The 24535-nt window shown below is 34.5% G+C and overlaps 1 protein-coding gene across 1 annotated transcript; it reads right to left on the reverse strand.

Moving 5' to 3' along the window:
* Positions 1-579: 579 nt before the first annotated feature.
* Positions 580-24475, reverse strand: LOC132547872 (protein SDA1 homolog). The gene is made up of 20 exons (XM_060211679.1): positions 24386-24475; positions 23340-23543; positions 22738-22920; positions 21871-21936; positions 21514-21606; positions 20060-20146; positions 18271-18381; positions 16957-17026; positions 16254-16357; positions 15259-15316; positions 14759-14817; positions 12103-12179; positions 11405-11502; positions 10531-10607; positions 10095-10239; positions 8596-8678; positions 4459-4649; positions 4166-4247; positions 1033-1191; positions 580-704 (listed from the first exon to the last, which is right to left on the reverse strand). Exons 1-20 carry the CDS (start codon positions 24473-24475, stop codon positions 660-662), a joined length of 2082 nt encoding a protein of 693 aa, XP_060067662.1. The 3' UTR covers positions 580-659.
* Between the last annotated feature and the right edge of the window lie 60 nt (positions 24476-24535).

The raw sequence follows: 24535 nt of genomic DNA on the forward strand, positions 1-24535 counted from the left end.
AAACATACTAATCTGTCCCCACCTGCCATTCACAAGACAAAACAACCCCATAAACATACTAATCTGTCCCCATCCGCCATTCACAAGACAAAACAACCCCATAAACATAGTAATCTGTCCCCACCCGCCATTCACAAGACAAAACAACCCCATAAACATACTAATCTGTCCCCACCCGCCATTCACAAGACAAAACAACCCCATAAATATACTAATCTGTCCCCACCCGCCATTCACAAGACAAAACAACCCCATAAACATAGTAATCTGTCCCCACCCGCCATTCACAAGACAAAACAACCCCATAAATATACTAATCTGTCCCCACCCGCCATTTACAAGACAAAACAACCCCATTGTCTCCTGTTGATAAATTGTTTGCTGTATTTGATAATGAAAGCTCATACTCTGCTTAAATATAAACTTATGAGTGATTTTTCTGAGTCAATTTTGACTGGCATCTCTATAACAGATTTGACCATATGGTGTTTGTAGTCTTGTACATTGTACACCCCAATAGGTACATCTATTTACAAATTTAAAAAAGAAAAATGATATGAGGAATAAGAACAACACATGTAGGTTTAACTTTTTATTTTATAATGATCTTTTGGTAATGTCACTAATGACATCAAGATTCCAAAGGAATGATATCACTCTCAATTCTTCTTCTGTCTCCGTAGCAATGCCTTCGTCAAAGCCATCTGAGGAAGAAAGGGACTTGTAGTCAATGCAAACAAAGGGCAATAACTCCTTTTCTATCCATGTGATTTAATTTCCTATATCTTTAGCTTTACCACAATATGTCTAGTCAGTTGTTTTTTTTCATGGATACATGTCATTTTTTGTAAAATTTATAATTCATAAGAATTAAATCTCCCATAGAATACTAAAAGACGTTTTGCTGTGTAAAACCTCACCCTAAAAACTTAATAAATTGGAGATGGGATCCCAACATGGATGCTCGGTACAGCATTAGCTCAACATTATTCAAAATAAGTAAACTAAAAAGGATGGCTTTGAAAGACTGACCTGTTTATCTCTAAATGAACGCTTGCCCTTCTTTTTTCCCAACTTATGCTTGACCATCATGAAGTTCTTGCCTCTTGCTTTCTCCTTGTTGGTAGTACTGGCATTAGGGTTCATTTTCTGTGGACCATGTGAAAATTTCTCTCTACCCACTCGTCCAGCCTGAAAACAGAGCATACCTGAGTTTTCTGGACAAAATCTCACATAGCAAGGATTATTAGAAACTTTTAATTCCATCTGATGATTTTCCTGTACTGCCTCTTGTCAATTGAAACATGATTAAAGGACTCTTAAAAAGGTATGAAATGTCTTGATTTCTGAACTTTTATATTCAATGAGTGAAGTGGATAATAGAAACAAGAGATCCCAGAGCGATCTTGGCGCCCACCATTTGAGGATCTGTTTTCAGTTCTTGAAGATTTGTTTATTTTTGTTTGTTTGTTACAGGTGTTGTAAATGTTCATGAACTGGTCTTCATTGAATGTACTCAATGATAGCAAATATCATTTGAAAAAGATCCCAAAGTATTATTAGATAGCAGTCAGTTACAGGTGGATAATGGACAATATGCTTGTGCTGTATTACTGTCGACATCCAAGATGGCTGCCTGTGGGCCACCTTGATTTCATATCAGTCCAAAAAAGGTACAATGCACAACTAGGGACCAAGGGAAACCAATATCTATGAAATATCAGAAGGATCCATCCAGTACTTCCTCAGATATAGCAGTAACAAGATTTTACTCTCAAAATCCAAGATGGCTGCCTGTCAGCCATCTTGATTTCGGATCAGTCCAAAAAGGTATAATGCACAACTTGGAACCAAAGGGAACCTGCATATAAAAATTTGAGAAAGATCCATCCAGTACTTTCCAAGAAATAGCAGTAACAAACTTTTACATTCAAAATCCAAGATGGCCACCTGTCTGCCATCTTGAATTCGAATCAGTCCAAAAAAGGTACAATGCACAACTAGGGACCAAGGGGAAACTGCATATGAAATTTGAGAAAGATCCATCCAGTACTTTTCCAGAAATAGCGGTAACAAACTTTTTCTTCCAAAATCCAAGATGGCCACCTGTCGGCCATCTTGAATGCGAATCAGTTCAAAAAAGGTACAATGCACAACTAGGGACCAAGGGGAACCAGCATATGAAATTTGAGAAAGATCCATCCAGTCCTTTTCCAGAAATAGCGGTAACAAGAATTGTTTACGGACGGATGACGGACGCAGGGCGATTTGAATAGATGGTGGGCTAAAAATATTAGGATGAATTAAAAAGCTTCAAATGAGGAAAAACTAATAATAAACATATAAATAAATAAAAGTAAATGAATGAATAAAGAAGAGACCAATGGGCCTTGATGGCCATCTGAGATATGAAATATTCAAGTTAATTTTAAATATGTTATTATTAGCAATCTGCCACGCCATACTTATAATTCTAACCGAGATTGAATAATTTGCAATGGCTTTATTACAATTGATACTCCAAAATATACCTTTCCTATATAAACTAAGGTTGATTTTGTCCCCTCCCATTGGGGGAAATGTGAGACCCCAGGTTTATTAAGTTCGCAATACGAATGAAGCACCTTAACATCCTTCCATCTATATGAGTATTTGATTTTATCATTGCTGGTTATGGAGAAGAAGATTTTTAAAATTTCAGTCAATCTGACCCTTTTTGATCCCAACCATTAACCCCTGGTGTCCATCTCATCCAACATTCCTTTATCAGCAAACTGCCATCCTATGGTTAAAACTCAGAGGAATGATTTCATTTAAACATTTTAACACATCTGAACCCTGTTCATTCAAGCATGCTACGAGCCCAATATCAGAAACCTGGGCCTTTTGGTTATTGAGAAGATTTTAAAACATTTGACCTTTGACTTTGAAAATGGGTTGTGATCATTCATTTGATAAAATTTGTAGCCCTTCATCCAAACATGCAACAGGCCTACAGCAGTATCTCGGATCTTTTGGTTTTTGAGAGGAAGTCCATAATGTCAATTGTTTATGACAGATGACACACAATAATGGAGAAATGCAATTGTAAAGGGTCCTTCATCTAAGGTGATCTAGTGAAAAATAAGCATGAAAAAAGGGAAGCTTGTCTCTACAATATACAAACTAAGGTATTCCTTACATTCATTTATAATCTGGAAGGGGAACTACTATCATTTTTGTAATGAAGAAGTAAAATCAATCAAAAACCAATCACAAAATTACAAAAACAAAATGACCAGCTCACTATCACCAGGTTACCACTGCTATGGTAAGTAGAAAATGACCAGTTTACTATAACTATTGTATGAAGAAAAAGGCCAGTTTACTGTACCTATGGTAAGTAGAAAATGACCAGTTTACTGTACCTATGGTAAGTAGAAAATGGCCAGTTTACTGTAACTATGGTAAGTAGAAAATGACCAGTTTACTGTAACTATGGTAAGTAGAAAATGACCAGTTTACTGTAACTATGGTAAGTAGAAAATGACCAGTTTACTATCACCAGGTTACCACTACTATGGTAAGTAGACAATGACCAGTTTACTATAACTATGGTAAGTAGAAAATGACCAGTTTACTGTAACTATGGTAAGCAGAAAATGACCAGTTTACTGTAACTATGGTAAGTAGAAAATGACCAGTTTACTGTAACTATGGTAAGTAGAAAATGACCAGTTTACTGTAACTATGGTAAGTAGAAAATGACCAGTTTACTGTAACTATGGTAAGTAGAAAATGACCAGTTTACTGTAACTATGGTAAGTAGAAAATGACCAGTTTACTGTAACTATGGTAAGTAGAAAATGACCAGTTTACTGTAACTATGGTCAGTAGAAAATGACCAGTTTACTGTAACTATGGTAAGCAGAAATGACCAGTTTACTGTAACTATGGTAAGTAGAAAATGACCAGTTTACTGTAACTATGGTAAGTAGAAAGTAAAAAATGACCAGTTTACTGTAACTATGGTAAGTAGAAAATGACCAGTTTACTGTAACTATGGTAAGTAGAAAATGACCAGTTTACTGTAACTATGGTCAGTAGAAAATGACCAGTTTACTATAACTATGGTAAGCAGAAAATGACCAGTTTACTATAAAAAAGAAAATGTGGAAACTCTTACCATAACAGTTGAGAGACGAGATTCCTTATCGTGGGCTCTCTTCTTGTGAACATTTTCTATCGTGGATAGCATCAGTCGATCACTGTAACATATTGATCACATATTAATAGTGATCATCTTATTTCAGTATTTCACATTCAAAGTACAAGTGTACCTGAATTGCACTAAAATTGACCCCTGTTACTTTAATCGTACGTAAAAGTAAGTGATTTTTTGCAAAATTTGTCTAAAAATTATTACCATGTACCACTTATTAAATAAAGCAACATTATCATTACAAATCATGTAGACACCTGTTTTCATCATCGTCCACTTCTATGTGCTTTCGCTTGCCTTTCCCTTTACTGGCACTTTCAGTAGTTTTACGAGCCTGATGGTGCTGAATTTGACGGAAATCTTCTTGCGTGAGAATACGATTGGTGGAGATATCCTCTGCCTTTTTACGTTTCTCTTCCAAAGTGAGGCCAGCTACTGGGTCTTCTGTCTGTTTGATAAAAACATACATCACATTTAACCCAGAGTAGAATTCTAATTCAAACTCCATTAAATCATATTCAGAATAACTGTACAACAATGTTATTGTCACGCACACCTGTATGTTTACCTGTGCATTGTTATTGAGTTGGTCACGTGAGCGGGTATGCGAGTGTGAGCGGGACAGTGGACATTGACTGTCCAGGTGACCAGCACGCCTTTGTTCTGTTTTCGTTACCTGTTTGCCGACTTTATGGCGTGAGTGACTTTGTTTAGTCCTGGAAATGAAGCCCAGACATCTGACTGGGGTAAGTATGCTTTCTTTCTTTCGTAATATGCTGTTTTATGTGGTTGTTTATTGCCATATTTACGATGTCCTTCTTATAGGTCAAGCTATCTATTGTCGGTGCGTGTTCGTTCATGCGTAGCTTTCAGTGTTTACGATGCATGTTTATTTTCTAGGATTTAACGTTGAATTAGGCTGGATACATTTGAAAATTGTTATTGTACATCTAGAGTGGCTATTTTGTCAGTTATTTAGTCGTTGTAAAACCGTAAAGTACACGTAGAAAAGTGGTTACGTTTGTGTTAAAAAAAAAGTATGGAAGCCGTGAGTGGAAGTCGTGTGTGCATGAACCGGTGTGAGAGCGTCACGGTATAAATTCTATGGAAGGCCGTTAGCGTCGTGTATGTTTCGCGTAACGATAGGGTTGTTTTGTTGAATTGTGATATTGTGTATTTTATCACGCACCGTAGAATTGTAAAATGTAGTCGTGTATTCCCCTTGTATTACACAAACAAGTAATAGATTATTGATTATAAATAATGTTAATTTACTGGTTAGTTGTAAGAAACTTTGTGAGTTATATGTAATTGTAGTCATGGGTGGAAGGATGAACATTTAGTGGTCTTTTGTTTTTGTTTAAAGCTTCACATGATGGGTAAATCACCAAAGAGCCTACAGAAGGTCAGCACCGCTGGAGCGCCAGGTCTTCGCCGTGCAGTAACGGGACCAACCAACGTTACATCTCAGTTACTCAGGGTCTAGGTCAACTGCAAAGAAGGATTGTCTCCAGGTACAGGCTGTCATGTAGCGACTCGGCTGTAATATGTAAGCTAGTCACCGCCCTATCAGTGAGGGAGTTTTCATGATACGGTTGCTTTGTCAGCAATTCGTCTTTGTGTTGGGAACTGAGGGAGTCGTTCCTTTACAACTCCGACTTTGTCAGTCCACGGAAGCTGTTTTGCGTGCACCCTCCGTGTGCACTATTCGACACATTGGAGATGTTGATTGTGAGACCACCTTGTACCTTGTCTGTGAAGAGACCGTAGCCATCTTTACTGTTAAAGTGTATGAATGGAGAGTGATTGTGAGTGTGACTGGGTGTCTGTAGTTTTCATGTTCTCTATGTTAATAAATTTGTGTATAAGTTCATTTGTTGTATTCTTGTGTTGATTTCCTGATATACTGCTCAGAGGCCCGTCCCACGTTACAGTTATACTTCATATTCTAATCATTTCATTAAAGAAATGAAAGGGCGATAAATTTGTATATTTTTCTGGTTTCATAGTTGTAATGTCTTGCATTCACGTTTAAACACGACAAATATCATGACAATTAACATAAAAAGTCAATTAACGTAAACAGACAGACAATTAACATAAACAGACACTTAAATATAATGTATAATCAATATCCAAGCTTCAATAGAATTAAAGAAATAAAAAGTATTGATTTCACAACCCCCCTAAACTTGATCTATCATTTGGCTAAACCTTGCTTCTACTTCTTTTCTACATTCTAATTAGAATAAGTTTAAGATAACATAACTCCTCCAATCAAAATGGATCTCCATGACAACTGTACCAAAATGAGGAGTTTTGATTATTTCTAGTTGATACTGGAATTGATATTTAGCTAAAACACCTAAAATAGTCGCCAGCTGTTATATTGGATGGCTGGCTAATACCATTCTAACCTTCCCATCATTGTTGACCAAACTTCCTTTCCCTCTCACTTATTTGTGTATAATGCGTTTGAACAGCCAGTACATGAAAGAGGCTCTCAATGAACCAAATTTATTTCAATATCAAGAGGCCCAATGGGCCTGCATCACTTACCTTGAATTAGTGATTCACATTATTGACATTCAAAGTTTTGATTAATGGAAAGAAGTCACAGGAATGTCTTCACAAATTTGGCCACTATGACCTTGAATATGCATGAATTTTTCTTCCCAAATATGGATGGATTTTATCTCGGGAACCTATGAGTAAATATGATTCTTGGCTCGTTTGGTTCAATAGAAGAAATCTTCTGAAGTTTTTTTTAACTAATTCTACCTGTGGCCTTAAACATAGGTCAAGTTATTATCTTTTAGCCTTTATCCAGGGAACTTTCCAGGGATATATCGGGATTCTCAGCCTTTTCGCAAAAGGTCATTTAAAGGTTTTCATCATTTCAGGAACCTACCAGGCAAATATGTGAAGATCAAAAAACATCTGAGAGCTGTGACCTTCAAGTGGATCAAGGTAGGTCATTCCTTCGATCACACTTTGTATTACTTTATCCCTGTACTTTATGAACCAATATCAGTACCTTTGGTCTTTTGGTCTGTGTCAATGTAATTCATTTGAAAGAACTTTTGAAAGAACTTGTGAGCATCCCAGCATGCCACAGGTCCAACATCAGCAGCTTCGATCTTTTGTTTATTGAGAAATTGTTTAAAGATCCTAATATTTCTGATCCGTTTAACCTTGAACGTTGGCCAAGGTTATTCATTTTAATAAATTTTGTAGCCTTTCATCTAAGATTCAACAGGCTAAATATCAGCACCCCAAGTCTTTCATATATTGAGAAGTTATTTCATAATATATTTTAACATGATTGACCCCTGAATGGGTAGAGGTGATTTATTGGAATAAATTTGGTAGCCTTCTATCCGTAAATGCTACACACAAACATCAATCCATAGACCTTTTGGGTTATTATGTAGGAGTGGTTTGTTAACACTGAAAGAATAACAGATGCTGCACCATGGCAAAAGCACACTAGTCCTTTGGGCAGGTAACTTAACATAGATTAATCTGTATACCAAGAGCAGTGTGTGACGATTGGGAGCATTGCTCTTCAAAGAAACTTCTGTGCAAGATCAGAGGGATGAGGGATGTCATAAGCATCTTTTTCTTTGAAGACAACAACTGCCACTTTATCAATCCAAGTAAGTAATGTCAGGTTGTCAAATGAAAGATTTATAAGAAGGAAACTGTCAGACTTACAAATGAGCATAGAACATATTTTCACTACAACACCAGGAAAAGAACAAAGTGATCCAGATGGTGACATTGAAATTTCCCAATATTCTTCTCCCTGTGATGTTTGTTTATCTGCTGTGGACATCTTTTATGGAAGTGGTCAAGGGTTAGTGGGAAACAGCTAAAAGATATTGAATTAACTTTGACCTGTTCAAATTGTGTCTTAAGAATGCATGATGCTCCTATCAGGAAATGGAAAATTAACAACAGAGAAATCTAAGTCATCATGTTTAACTTACATCTAGGTGTAAACTGGCCCTGTTGGTGTCAGTGGAGAAAAAAGATCAAGGTAACCAGGTGATGTAGAGATATTTGTTCTTAATTTTCACTTTTGATGGGTTTACGCAATGGACTTTGTCAATAAATCTTGGTGTAAAAACACTGAAGATGTCATTGATATATCTGAAGCGTAATTAATTGACTTTGTGATCTGTTTCAGGCTGTCTCTGTTCTAGCAAAAGATCAAGGTGGCTGATGAAGAGGAGTCTGTTGTGTCCTAGATTTTCATTTGTAGGGAGTATGTGTATATATGATTGACAAAGTCAATACCTTCTTATTTAAAAACAAGAGCTTCAGTAACTCAGATTTAACAGAACAAAACGTTTGATTAAATAGATGTATATTATGTAAACAGAACCAACCTCTTCTTCATCAGATGAATGATGAACATCTATCCAACCATCTTCATCATCATCTTCATCTTCACTACAAGACTCCCAACCTTCTAAAATTATATTACACACACAAACATAATAAAGAATTAATTTGATTTCAAAGTTGGGATTTTCAAAGCCTTCATTATCTATTCACTATTTCATAATTTATCTAAAACAGTTTTATATCTTTGAACAATTTAAACAATTACATGTTTAAAGAAACCTTCCAACATTGTTATCATTCTTCTCTTATATTAGTAGCAAAGACATTCAAAACAGATTTGACAAGAAAAGACAAGATATGCAGAGAAATCTGGTGACAACAAGAGGAGTGGTCAGACAGACATTACATCAAGGATTCAGAGTAGTTATAAACAGATAACACAACATGTGTTAAGTGTTACAAACAGACAACACAACATGTGTTAAGTGTTACAGATAACACAACATGTGTTAAGTGTTACAGATAACACAACATGTGTTAAGTGCTACAAACAGATAACACAACATGTGTTGAATGCTACAAACAGATAACACAACATGTGTTTAGTGCTACAAACAGATTACACAACATGTGTTAAGTGCTACAAACAGATACCACAACATGTGTTAAGTGTTACAGATAACACAACATGTGTTAAGTGTTACAGATAACATAACATGTGTTAAGTGCTTCAAACATATAACACAACATGTGTTTAGTGCTACAAACAGATAACACAACATGTGTTGAATGCTACAAACAGATAACACAACATGTGTTAAGTGTTACAAACAGACAACACAACATGTGTTAAGTGTTACAGATAACACAACATGTGTTTAGTGCTACAAACAGATTACACAACATGTGTTAAGTGTTACAAACAGACAACACAACATGTGTTAAGTGTTACAGATAACACAACATGTGTTAAGTGCTACAAACAGATAACACAACATGTGTTGAATGCTACAAACAGATAACACAACATGTGTTTAGTGCTACAAACAGATTACACAACATGTGTTAAGTGCTACAAACAGATAACACAACATGTGTTAAGTGTTACAGATAACACAACATGTATTTAGTGCTACAAACAGATAACACAACATGTGTTAAGTGTTACAAACAGAAAACACAACATGTGTTAAGTGCTACAAACAGGTAACACAGCAGGGGTTTGGTGATAAAAACAGAGAAAACAGCATGTGTTAAGTGCATTAGTTTGATGACACAGAGAACACAACAGGAGTTTGGTGTTACAAACAGATAACACAACAGGAGTTTGATGAAACAGAGAACACATGAGTTTGATGACACAGAGAACACAACATGAGTTTGATGAAATAGAGAACACAACATGAGTTTGATGACACAGAGAACACAACATGAGTTTGATGAAACAGAGAACACAACATGAGTTTGATGAAACAGAGAACACATGAGTTTGATGACACAGAGAACACAGCAGGAGTTTGGTGATACAGAGAACACAGACCTTTAGTGTCATCTGCCTCTCCTGTCTGCTCATTATCAAGTTCAATCTTGCTAGATAACACCTCTGCTCCAGGGACAGCCTGATGTGCGTTGAGATCACCATACTGTATGTTCTTCTGTTCTTCTGTAGCTTCTGTTGGCTTTCCCTGTTAAACAAACAATTCTTGATATTTGTGTTTGATAAAAATGCAAAATTAATATTTTTCATCCAGATAAAATTACTCAGTCAGCTTTTTCTGACAATTTACCGACAAGAAAATCTGTGATAAAATAAAATGAGTTTTCAATTGCCACTAATACCTAGAAAAGAAGTTAAATTAATGATATAGGACAGACTCATTCCAGAGAATACACAGGGATTTAAAGTCTTTTTTTCATATGAGATGCCTCCTGTTCTAAATACATTTATAAGGAAGCTATATTTAAGTGTTACCTACCCTATCCCTCTTGTGGAGAAGTTCGGGGTTGACTCTTCGGTAAAGGCCTATCAGAGCCCGTGACGCCATCATCACAGCTACAGAAATTACACAACGCAAAAGAATGGATATTGAACCTGGTGCTTGAAAATGTTCTGAAATTTGTTCATGTCTTTTTTAATCAATAATCATCTCTAAACACACACACTATCATGGCGGTAAGAATTGCCTGCTTTCATTTCAATAACTAGTATCATACTTATGAATAGTGAAAGTTAACTGCAATTGTGCAATTTAAATGTTAAATTATTCACAACAATATAAAGATCATCTAGAGATCCCATTTAAAGGAGAAACTTCATAAACTATAATCAGAACATGTTCTGAGCACGGTATACACAGTATGCTAAAGTTAACATTAAAGTCTGGTGAAGATTTCCTTAGATGTTGTCTGGTCATCTATACTTATTGTTTATACGTTACTAGTACCCCACTTGTGTATTCCTTAGGAATCCATTCTAGGAAGCTTACCGAAAATTAACAAAACTGCCCATACGGACATTGGATCTCATTTTCTTTGTAAAATCAGAACTATATAAGTGGCTGGACAGTAACAGTCATTCTTAACATGAATTCTCTTCCTGATAAAGGTGACTTACAGCCTTAACATGAATTCTCTTCACTGATAAAGATGACATACAGCCTTAATGTGAATTCTCTTCACTGATAAAGGTGACATACAGCCTTAACCTGAATTCTTTTCCTGATAAAGGTGACATACAGCCTTACCATGAATTCCCTTCACTGATAAATGTGACATACAGCCTTAACCTGAATTCTTTTCACTGACTATGGTAACATGCAGCCTCGACATGAATTCTTTTTCCTCTATTACCTTTATCTTTGTGTGTCTTATACTGTACTAAGTCTCGAAGGAGGTCTTCAGAAAGTGCTAGAGGACAACGTGCACATATTTCCCTTACAGCATTTAACCTGGAAAAAGATCTTAATCTGTTTATCAAAAGTCCAAATGGTTAAAAACTTCAGATTTAGAACTTAAAAATACATGTATAATGTATAGTGATGGCATTTTACAAGTTGGTGATAGTGGATACCATCCATTTACTAAACAGAAATACATAGTGAAGGCGTTTTTAATTTAAGACCCATTAATAAATCATATAAATCAATCAGTATTAAGGTGGATTTAAAGGCAAACTCTGATTCATTACAGACGTAAAACGTCATTTGATTGGTCAATGAAAACAATTACAGAATGATGTAACACAACATCTGATTGGTCAATGAAAACAATCATTACAGACGTAACACAAGATCAGATTGGTCAATGAAAACAATTCATTACGGATGTAACACAACAATTTGTGGCAATATGCAAATTAAATTCACCGAGAGTAATTAATGACAATGTCCAATATTAGCCCAAACATCTTCAGCTACTTCTCCTCCTTGCCCTATTTTATTACATATCAAAGACAATTAACAGTTTAGTTTCCTGTGGAAAATTGTCCACTGTTAAGGGATTACACAAACCCTGAGTTTTAAATAGAATTCAGAAAAGACAAGACTTACCCAACTGCCATCACTTCACCCGAATTTCTGTCTGTAATAAAGTTATTGGCTATTGTCTTCACAGTTGTCTCCAGCACCTGACATGAGAGATTGAAAAGAACATTCTAATTCCATTTCATATTATGTGTGATTTTTATTTTCAAAATTTCCTCAAATTAATGTAATATCTTGTGATATTGAGGATGCTGAATATTAGAAAATACAATCTTAGCAGTTGTGACATTTGTGTGAGATCAGTATCATGTTTAAAAAATATATATGATTTACAACACCAGTTTTGTATCCTATAGGTTTCAGCGTTCCCAATCTCAATGACTAGGCTTTTCAATGTAACATAACAACATTTCATTGACCTAAAATTGCTTTCTACCCAACATTTTCATCACCAAACACAAAAAAACTTGTAATATTATCCAATAGTTTTAATAATCTTAAGTTATGAAAATTTCCTTAAGAAAATGCAAACAAGAGATCCCAGAGGGATCTTGGTGCCCACCATTTGAGGATCTGTTTTCAGTTCTTGAAGATTTGTTTATTTTTTTTTTTTGTTACAGGTGTTGTAAATGTTCATGAACTGGTCTTCATCGAATGTACTCAATAATGGCACAAGATATTTTTATTAAGCACCTATTAGCAAACATCATTTGAAAAAGATCCCAAAGTAATATTAGATAGCAGTCAGTTACAGGTGGATAATGGACATGGTCTTGAATCAATATGATAGAATATGGAAGAAAATATGCTGTGCTGAATTACAGTCGACATCCAAGATGGCTGCCTGTGGGTCACCTTGATTTCAAATCAGTCCAAAAAAGGTACAATGCACAACTAGGGACCAAGGGAAACCAATAGCTATGAAATATCAGAAAGATCCATCCAGTACTTCCTAAGAAATAGCGGTAACAAGATTTTACTCTAAAAATCCAAGAGCCATCTTGATTTCGGATCAGTCCAAAAAAGGTAAAATGCATAATTACGGCCAAAGGGAAACCTTCATATTAAATTTGAGAAAGATCCATCAAATATTTTCCCAGAAATAGCGATAACAAACTTTTACTTCCAAAATACAAAATGGCCGTCTGTGGGCCATCTTGAATTCAGATCAGTCCAAAAAGGAATAATGCACAACTAGGGACCAAGGGGAAACTGCATATAAAATTTGAGAAAGATCCATCCAGTATTTTCTCAGAAATAGCGGTAACAAACTTTTACTTTCAAACTCCAAAATGGCTGCCTGTCAGCAATCTTGAATTCGAATCAGTCCAAAAAAGGTACAATGCACAACTAAGGACCAAGAGGAACCTGCATATGAAATTTGAGAAAGATCCATCCAGTCCTTTCCCAGAAGTAGCGGTTACAAACTTTTACTTTAAAACTCCAAAATGGCCGCCTGTCGGCCATCTTGAATTCAAATCAGTCCAAAAAAGTACAATGCACAACAAGGGACCAAGGGGAACCTGCATATAAAATTTGAGAAAGATCTATCCAGTACTTTTCCAGAAATAGCGTTAACAAGAATTGTTTACGGATGGACAGACAGACCACGGATCACGGATGCAGGGCGATTTGAATAGCCCACCATCTGATGATGGTGGGCTAAAAATATCAGCTCACTTGGTTGCCTTAAAAATCTAATATTTTTAAGGTTATCACATATGCAAAGAGTTTATTCAACAATTGCTTAGTTTCAGTTCCAGTGATCTCATGGAAGCAAATATGGGACTATTTCAGACATTGATTTACTGACATATAAGTTTTTTTTCCATTTCCCGAAACACCAGAAGAAAGATACACAATATCAGCAAATTATTCAATTTATATATAGCTGTAAGATGGTAATGTTACATGAAATAAATAGATAATATCACAACACTTACATGTAAGTGTTCTATCAAACCTCGCGGTAAAAAGATTCAAAATGGAAAAAAAAGTGTGAATACACACCCAACACAAGATCAATGCTTTGGAGTGCCCATATCATTCAAGATATTTACAGAGAACATACAAAAGCCATAAACATCATTATTAAAATGTGACACCTGAAAAAATGACGCTGGACTCTTCCATGATGTCACCTACTTGATGGTAACTGATGTACTGTTGTATGACTTAACTGATACCAAAGACTAATGTCAAGAGACGGTCACTGATCCAATCTTGGAGATTCGCCTCTTATAAGAAGCACAAGAAGAAGAAAGCTATGCTCGTGTGTAAACATTAGTCAGAGTACCAGACCAAGGTTGTGATTTCAGTTGTGCAGGTAATTTTCATGTGACCTCATGTTGTAACCCACATTTTCTTGTCACATTGTTGTGAGCTTCAAATGTTAATAAATGGCTATCTGTAAATACTGTTTTACTCTTAGTCAAATTTAATGAAATTATAAACGTGTATTTTGTTAGTAACAATAGCCAGAAAGTTTATTTCTTCACAAACTAAATGGTATCAGGGTGTATTATGGTAACACTGTATTGAGACACCTTCTCTATAGTAATGCTTCGTCAGAAATTACTTGTCCTATTTACGGCTAAAATTCAGAACTTTGGGTTAACATGTACTTTTAAGTAAGACTTTGATTAGAAGGTAACTGCCACCCTATGATTTGACAGATGAACGTTAATTATTTGGTTTATAAATACACAAGAATTATACTTACATCTGGCGGGACTAAATCATGGCTAGCTTGTGCTACATACAACAGTAGGCGTGTCACTTCTGTAAAATAAGACACGATACAATGTTAAACTGAGTTAATATGTAGTGTATCTATTACATCTGTAACTGAAACACAATGTAATAACAGTAGTATAATTGTCTCATCAAAAGTGTAAACAGAACTCAACATATGAACAGTAGTATAATCATATTATGTTACGTGTATTGAATTCAATGTATTCCATCAACATTGAAGATTTATTTTGCTTTGTTATAAATCCAGTACTCCAATACTGTTCTATATAATCAATTCATGTCTACATTTTGATGTTTTCTCAGCACTTTGTAACTACATGTTAAAGCAGGTGTTATCTATTACAGATTTTGCACCTGACTTATAAACCAACAGTAGTGTTGGCTAGAGAGAAGGGACATTATCCATTACACAAAACATTGAACCATTTTGTAAAATTTTCTTTGAATAAATAATATCCTACTTACCTCGCTGATGAGGCTGCAGGAATCTTTGTACAAATGGATAAAAATTGAGAAGGAAAAGCTGAAATAAAAGAGAAAAAAAAATAAAGAACAAATGATCCTGACCTATACACAAGGTCATGAGGGTCAATCTGCTGTAGATAATGCTCAGCCTTGAGAGTTTTAAGCTTACTAGTTTTAGAAAGATGGTATAAATCCAATCAATATGAACTTGAATTAGTTGATTTAAATCTACTTTGAAGGTCAATGATATGAGATATAATATGTTTGTAAACTGCAACATTAACTTTTAATTTTTGGTGAGAAAATACTAAACCACAAGTACAGCTCTTATAAAATGTTTATGACAATTAAATAACCAAATAAAATGTACTTTTTTAAATTAATACAAATACGCTTTGGAGTTACAGTACCAGAAAAGCTTGATACACATTAAGTGTGTGAGGAATAGCTTCACAAACTCTCTTAAAGTGTAACTTAACCTATGGATACCAATAAGTCAACACTGAGAGGAATAGCTTCACAAACTCTCTTAAAGTCAACACTGTCAACACTGACAGGAATAGCTTCACAAACTCTCTTAAAGTGTAACTTAACCTATGGATACCAATAAGTCAACACTGAGAAGAATAGCTTCACAAACTCTCTTAAAGTGTAACTTAACCTATGGATACCAATAAGTCAACACTGAGAGGAATAGCTTCACAAACTCTCTTAAAGTGTAACTTAACCTATGGATACCAATAAGTCAACACTGAGAGGAATAGCTTCACAAACTCTCTTAAAGTGTAACTTAACCTATGGATACCAATAAGTCAACACTGAGAGGAATAGCTTCACAAACTCTCTTAAAGTGTAACTTAACCTATGGATACCAATAAGTCAACACTGAGAGGAATAGCTTCACAAACTCTCTTAAAGTGTAACTTAACCTATGGATACCAATAAGTCAACACTGAGAGGAATAGCTTCACAAACTCTCTAAAAACATAACTTACCCCATGGATACCAACAAGTCGTGATATTAAGTCTATCATCATGAGTTTCACCTCAAATCTCTCGTTAGTAGCTTCTAATTGCTTTAATAACTTCTCACTAAAATCTGAAATTGGATGAAAAAAAAATATAAAATTTCAAAAGTCTTACTCAGTTATCTTGATGTCAACAGGATTGTGAAAATCTGTTGAATAATACCTGAAAATTTGAGTTAATTACAACGGTGCATAATTAAGGTCTGGTCAAGAGCAGATAAACTTTCAAGGCTTTACATTTTGTCAGTGTTTCAAATAATGGAGTTTTACTGTATATCTTGACATTGAGATAATATCCCTTTATATAATTGATGCATAATTTTCTAAATAGATCTTTTTTTGAAATTACTAATCTTTGAAAAAACAAGAAAAAAGAAATTACTTATGACTTCAGAAAAACAATATACATTGTAAGTGCTATTTAGACAAGCATCATGATTTTTAATTTTTGAACTTCAGCGGAGACTGTCATGCAGTGTGTGAAACTCATATTTTTGAATTTTTTATTATCACATCATTACAGAGTTTTCTGCCATTGAGCATTGGAATGACTTTACCTGTAGAGAATTTTTATGTTAAAATCAGTGTCAGATTTTGCCTTCAAGATTTTCTAAATGTTTACTCTCAGAAATATTTACATTATCACGTCACCAATTTTGTATTTTTTTACCTTGAGGATCATGTAGTAGATGAAGTGCAGAGAAATTAAAGGATTCACTTTTATGCTTCTTTTTGAATTTCTGTAAATAAAAAATAAAATGTAAGAATGAAGATAACATCACAACAAAACAAACTTCAAACAATAAGTTTTATGGTAAAACCTTTATCGTCTTGCCTGTCATGTGATAATCTGAAATCCCAACATACTTCTGTATCAAGGCTGATTATTATTATCAAAAATATGGAAATAGAAAAAAACATGTTTAAAGTAAAGAAGTAGATCTGAAAACAAGAGGCCAATATTGTTAACTTAATTTGGCTTAGCAAAAAATTGCTTCATTGCTTTTTTTTATCTATTTCCACTATTCTGCCCCTGTAGGGTTAAACTAATTTTTTTATACAAAACTGAATACCTCCTATCCAATTATTTTTCAGATCCAATTTGATCAAAATCTCATTATTCCTACAGAAGGAAGATTTTGAAAATTTGCTAAATATCCCCTATTTGACCCTGCTCTCTGCTACCAGATGGTAAAAATCCTACCATTCCTACAAATTTCCACTAATGGCCTCAATCTTTCAGGCCTTAAGGGCCTAAACCTACTTAATATAAATGTATACTTAGTTTAAGCCCCTTTCTCCTGGGGTAATTCTAAACAAATTTGATCCCAATACCCAGATATAGTAATCCCATTTGAGATAAAATTCTAAAGTTTCCCTCTAATTTGACCCCATTACTTTGCTCCAAAGCAGCCAGACCTCTTTATCTCTAAGGATGCTCCAGATTTAATTTAGAAAAAATTCTATCATTTCTACAGAAGAAGGATTTTAAGAGTTTACCTGGTACCCAATATCAGACCTTGACCCTCAAACCAAAGGGTGTCTAGACTCTAGATCCACTCATATAAACTCAATTATGCTTCCCCAAAGGATGCTTTTGAATAAATTTTATTGTAATTTAAACAGATCAGAGCATAAATAAATTGATGGAAAAAACCGAAAACAACTTATAACACAAAAATATCAATTTGCTCTATCAGAGGTTAAGCAAAATGCTTTCTTAGCATACCTTGATAACTAACTTTAAGAACCATCATATAATTATAGTATACAGTGCCTTTGGACTACAAGTCCTAGCTCTGATGTTTCAGAAGAGGATACTGGACCTGTAAAAGATATGTACTTACGACAAACTCAAACCCATTGTCATATTTAACAATAATTGTCATTAATGTAAAACAAATAGTTAAAGCAGTTTATTAGTTTTGTGATTCCTCCCAGAAATAATTCCTTAAAGCTGTAAATAATTTGGTACTTCATTTACCTTCATTGCTTGAAGAGCTCTTTCCAGTTTTTTCTGTCGTTTCTTGGTCTTTTTTGCTACTCTGTTCCCTAGTATCAGTTCCTTTGATGTTTTTCTTGATTTGTCTTTTTTCTGAAAACAGCAAAATAAAAATCTTAAATCCAACCAGCAGTAAAACCATCTCTTTTTGTATTTTGGTGTTTTGTTGAAAATAGACAATTTCATGGACCCTTGGTTTTGTGGACAATTATAACTAAATAAGTCTACTTATAAGAGTAGCAAAGACATCAATGACATTGAATCTCCAACAAAAGTCAATGTTTTTACACAACACACAAAGTAGGTTGAAACCAATTATATAACTAAAGCACCAGTCTTGTTTGACATTTCTTATGCTCTTACAATATATTTTGAAACCCTTCAAACAGAAAGCTAGTCCACTCAGCAGTCAGTAATATTTTCCTTCTCAGAACAAATGATTTGCATGTTGTATGCATGTCTAAATAGTTTTACAATATTTTATACAAAAATCACTGAAAAAAAAAATTCTCACAGATTACCTGCATCAAACATAATCACAGTCCCCCATCAAATGTAAGGTTATATGCCAAGAATGCACAGCTCCTGACATTGTGCAGGAACTTGACACTGAATGTTTACAGACCTAATAAGGAATATTGTAGGCATGTAGGCAATACTAACATCAAAGAATTTTTTTCTATTTTACTATAAATCACATCCGGCAACATCATGTATTTCACCATACAATAGCGTGTGGAAGTATAGATATGAACTAACATGATTAGTGCTGCTACTTTTAGTAAGTGATATCACTGAAGCAAATCTAAATACCAGTTAGATGCATTTCTAGTTTACATAAGAGGTCATCAAAGAGATCAAAGAGACCTACTTCTGATATATGACACACCACCATATGTGAGTCAACTCTTCCCAAAATATGAAGTTCCTATGACAAGTTGGGTAGAAGAGCCTGGACAAACTTTTTCTTTGATGAAGGTCAAAAGTCAAATGTAGTTCACAGTGACTTATTTTCAATGTATGATAAACTACCTCACCAAGGTGGGTCCATTCCCCAGGTAAGAAGCTCCAGTGACTGGTGTAGTTTAAGAGAGAGGGACTGGACAATATAATTTGCTGAACAGCACAAATCTTTTGTCCTCCTGGTTCATTTCATTTTAAATTATTTTCAAATTGAAAGGATTTGATGAAAAATGATTTATCAATGAAATGACACACTTTTGCACTATCAGTATACTCTGAGTAAACAACAGCTAATTTACTTACAAATAAAGGGAAGAAAAATGTTTTGAAGTCAAATGGCTATAGGGACAAGTGAAAATACTGGTCCATGATTTTGTCCTTATTTTAAAATTCATTTCACCAATTCATTTGAGAAGTATCTCTGGATATATATAAATATGACACTCCTTAGTCTATATTTGCTAACATTTGTATTTTTTAAAATGTAACTGAACATATTTTTTACAACAATTACAAAACAAACTTATATCAATCACCCTTGTTGGCCCAGAGGGAAGTGTGAAAGTCTTATTGTGGAAGGAAACCAGAGCACCTGAAGAAAACCCACAAGGTCAGACATGTGACTGCCATACCTTGGGAAATCAAACACAGGATGTCTAGGTGAAAAAGTAGGCATGTTACCACCACTTAACTCTACCACCCACTTGCTGTAAAACTGATGAAACCAATTTCTCTATTAATCAAATGAACCATTGACATGAATTGCTATAGTACCAGATCATTCTTTCTTCGTCCAGTTCACCCTTACCTTATCATCCTCATCTTCACTGTCACTGTCTGCAGCTTTTTCTCCTTCCTCATGGCCGAGGAAGAATTTAAGAGCAGTCACCATTATCTATAAAGAAAAAATATAGAACAGACTATAGTGAGTACAGGTCAGGATTACAAACTCTAACTGTGAAGCGACAACCTGTCCTTAATGAATTACTGTATCTTATGTATGCTGTAACTAGGTCACTTCATAGAAGAAACTGGCTATAATTACTGAATTACAAATCTTTGAAACTTTAGAGAAACAGGCTATATTTAATGAATTATAAACTGTTCTGATACTTTTGATACAAAATTCGACAACTTTGGAAAAACAGGTGACTGAATTACAAACTGTGATAACTTTGGGGAAACATGCTATAGGTACTTAATTATAAATCTTTGTAACTTTCGAGAAACAGGCTGTATTTACTGAATTACAAATCTCCGGGTTGCCATCACTCATGTATTTGAAGGGAGTCTCACATAAATGGAGCTCTCCAAATCAGTATTAGCCGTAATTAGATTGCTTCCAGGTCTCAAATTCTATTTATCTATTCGTGATGAAAATCAATGGTTCAAAGCAATTCTACAATGTTGAAATGTTGTCAGGCGAAATCTCCTATATTGAAAAAACCCATTGGAGATCACCAACATTGACATCTCTAGAGGTGGAAATCCTAAAATGTTGATCAATTTGGAGAAAAATACTGTAGTCAATGAATTACTAACCTTAGTTACTTTAGAGAAACAGGCCATACTTAATGAATCACTAACCTTGGTCACTTTGGAGAAACAGGTTATAGTTAATGAATCACAAACCTTGGTCACTTTGGAGAAACAGGTTATAGTTAATGAATCACAAACCTTGGTCACTTTGGAGAAACAGGTTATAGTTAATGAATCACAAACCTTGGTCACTTTGGAGAAACAGGTTATAGTTAATGAATCACAAACCTTGGTCACTTTGGAGAAACAGGTTATAGTTAATGAATCACAAACCTTGGTCACTTTGGAGAAACAGGTTATAGTTAATGAATCACAAACCTTGGTCACTTTGGAGAAACAGGTTATAGTTAATGAATCATAAACCTTGGTCACTTTGGAGAAACAGGTTATAGTTAATGAATCACAAACCTTGGTCACTTTGGAGAAACAGGTTATAGTTAATGAATCACAAACCTTGGTCACTTTGGAGAAACTGGTTATAGTTAATGAATCACAAACCTTGGTCACTTTGGAGAAACAGGTTATAGTTAATGAATCATAAACCTTGGTCACTTTGGAGAAACTGTTTATAGTTAATGAATCACTAACCTTGGTTACTTTGGAGAAACTGTTTATAGTTAATGAATCACAAACCTTGGTCACTTTGGAGAAACTGTTTATAGTTAATGAATCATAAACCTTGGTCACTTTGGAGAAACTGTTTATAGTTAATGAATCACAAACCTTGGTCACTTTGGAGAAACAGGCTGTAGCTATAACATTGACTGTCTTTGTGTCATTCCATATGTTTCTTCTGTACAACTCTATCATGACACCCTAAAATAAAGAGTAAATATTGAAATCTTCACTGTGCTTTCTATTTCCTGTATACAATATATCTGTGCCAAAGATTTTACAACAAAGTGTGTAACACATTTTTTAGTTTACTTGAAACAGGAATGTTAGTCTACACATATGAAACTCAATCCTCAAGTACTATACTTTGATACAACAAACAACTTAACTTAGCTCTATTCAAGACCAGAATGAATACTGAAATTTTGAAATCTATTTCATTTGTGTCATCAAATATGTACTTACCAGCGACATTTTGGCAGCTATTGCATTATTGTCTTTCAGCATTGTGTACATAAAGTTCTGTAATGTCTGTTTTAAGAAAAGATAAAAACACAATAAATCAGAGTAAAAAGACTCCAAACAGTTAAACACTGAAAAACCATATTTTAGAGTGGCTCAAATTTCCAAACTAAAGAAAAACAAAACAAAACAATGTAATACAAAATGTGACATTATCCCAGCACCCCGCTATTTTAAAAGAAAGACACATAATCAAATAATAAGTATTTCTTTCTCAGAATTTTTCGGTTTGAAAATAAATAGGAGATCACATAGTGATCTTCACAACTAACCATTGTTTGGTCTTTATGCATTCTTCAAAAGTTTTTCCTTCTTTTCACTTCTTTTCTCTGTTTTTGCTTTTAATTAAATGAAATTTGAACATTGTTCTTAACAAATAGTGGTAATAATCTTTAAATGCTGCCTGTCTGTCATTTTGTTTTTATGATCATCAGCTCTAAAATTAAAATGGGCACAACTGAAGACCAAGTTTATATTTGTGATACTTTGCTGGTGTTATTTAATATTATGATTAATGATGAGCTTTGAGATTATCATTATCTTATATCCTACTGGCATCATTTACGGACATGCCAGGTTTGGGTAGTGAATGAAAGCCAGAGTACCTGGAGAAAAGTCACTGATCTATCACCAGTACCTGATGACTGCCACACATTTATAAACCAGCAACCCAAAGCTGGAGGGCTAGTGATAAAGATGGTCAGACACCTTAACCATTCAGCCATCACTTCCAAAAATATAAAAAGTAATTATGTGACACCACACATGTTCTATCATATATCAATGGGCAGAAAAATAAAACATACTCACTGTGTTGAGCTTGGCATTTTTGTGTTTGAAGTTGACATTCTTTATGTCACTAACAATGTAAGAATAGAGAGTTTTCCTCAGTAGTTTATCCTGGCAACGGAACAGTTCAAAAAATAACTCCAGAACACCAGTCGCTGGGATAAGGCTTTTGTTTCTTAGCAGGATTAGTGCCTTACAGAAAGTCTGTGCAAAGATGAGGGCAAAGAAAATAGCATTAGTACCAATATAAATATCTAATTTCTGGTGACTACAGATGAAGAAATTTCAGAAGTCCATTGAGACATGAACTCTAGCGACATATATTTGAATCAAAAATGTTGTGTATTCATAGTTATTCAATTTCTTAAATATTCATAATTTCAAAAAATACTTTACATCACAGATAAATTCATTTGGAATTGATAAACCAAGACAAATAAAAGACTTAAATTTGGTTGGCTTTGTCATCTGGTTATAAATAAACCTGAAACCATTTGTCACTTTCTTAAAAAAGTTGGCATGTATGCATTTATTTACACATTAACTATAAAATAAGTAAAATGGTAATTAGTATCCATCAATTGACTAAGTGTTTCAAGTTCAACATATGATTGCCAACAAACCATTCTCATAGTCTTATCTAGTACAGTGGCATGTTGCCGAAGCATATCCTGCAGATGTTGTGGGAAATCAGACACTTCCTCTTGGTAACACTGGGAAACTTGGGCAATAAATAATACAAGCTCGTCCAATGTCTTTGTGTAAGTTGAAGGTTGAAGATGAAATATCTGCAGATTTGACTCATAATGTCTATACTGTTGCATAAACTGTAATGAAGAAACAAAATCAATAAACCTACAAAACTTTCACAATAAAATCAGTGATATCTACACAATGTAGCTTGAAATCACAAGACTGATATATAGATCAGTCATATTTACCTTCAAGCAACTGGTGGTCCTGGGGTTGAGACCTTATCATGTCCCCATACGGTGACCTGCACCGGATCCATGGGAGGTATTTTCATATTTTAAAACACTACCACTCGACTAAAGGGAAATTCCCACTAGCTGGTAATCATATATGGCATATTGGTGTACTGGAGTTCTTTTGGGTGTTTTGGGTAGTAAATCATTGTGCCTTTATATATATATGCCATCACATACTCTCAATTTCTACACTTCTCGGACTGATCCTCCTTCAAAAAGTCTTAGACTGAGCATACAGCATATTGGATGTAAATTAAGACAAGTACAGATATATTAGCCATATATATATATATATATATATGTTGTCACGTTCTATTCTGAAAATTATAAAGAATGAACCTTTGGTGCTATATTTTCAAACAATTTGTACCTCACAAGTTATTCCCTTTATAACTAATATAAAACATCAGGGCAAATTCCACTATCGTTCAATGTAGAGAGTATACAAAAACAGCAAGGTTAGTTCATTTCAATGGTATTGCATAACTTTACAAAAGAATAAAGAAAATATCCTATCTTTTAACAGAACTATCATACGTCCCTGATTTGATGTAAATAACAGACTGGTCAGTGGAAGATATGTTGAACTTACCTTGTACCAATACTATAGTCAGAAAAATTAATCATATAAATGAAAAATATTATCTCGTACCGATGAAAACTATGTTTATTATACACACCTCATCTTTGTACGATCCAGGATCACGTTTTATGAGATTCTGCAGCTGTGGTAGATTACTTGGTAGCTTATTACGATTTTTATCTGACATTTTGTTTTGCACGTGTTGAATTTTAAACCGGAAGTTTTGATGTAGGGTGAAGCTAGCTTT

Source organism: Ylistrum balloti, unplaced genomic scaffold (genome assembly GCF_031769215.1).
Source record: "Ylistrum balloti isolate Yb309-2 unplaced genomic scaffold, AGI_CSIRO_Ybal_v1 Utg369986, whole genome shotgun sequence".
Lineage (NCBI taxonomy): Eukaryota > Metazoa > Mollusca > Bivalvia > Pectinida > Pectinidae > Ylistrum > Ylistrum balloti.

Coding starts and splice junctions, on each gene's coding strand:
- LOC132547872 (XM_060211679.1), bottom strand. CDS start 24,475: ATGTCAGATAAAAATCGTAATAAGCTACCAAGTAATCTACCACAGCTG. Junction 10,608..11,404: donor TAAGACACACAAAGATAAAG/GTAATAGAGGAA, acceptor TAATTTCTGTAG/CTGTGATGATGGCGTCACGG. Junction 705..1,032: donor GTTCATTTAGAGATAAACAG/GTCAGTCTTTCA, acceptor TTTCTTCCTCAG/ATGGCTTTGACGAAGGCATT.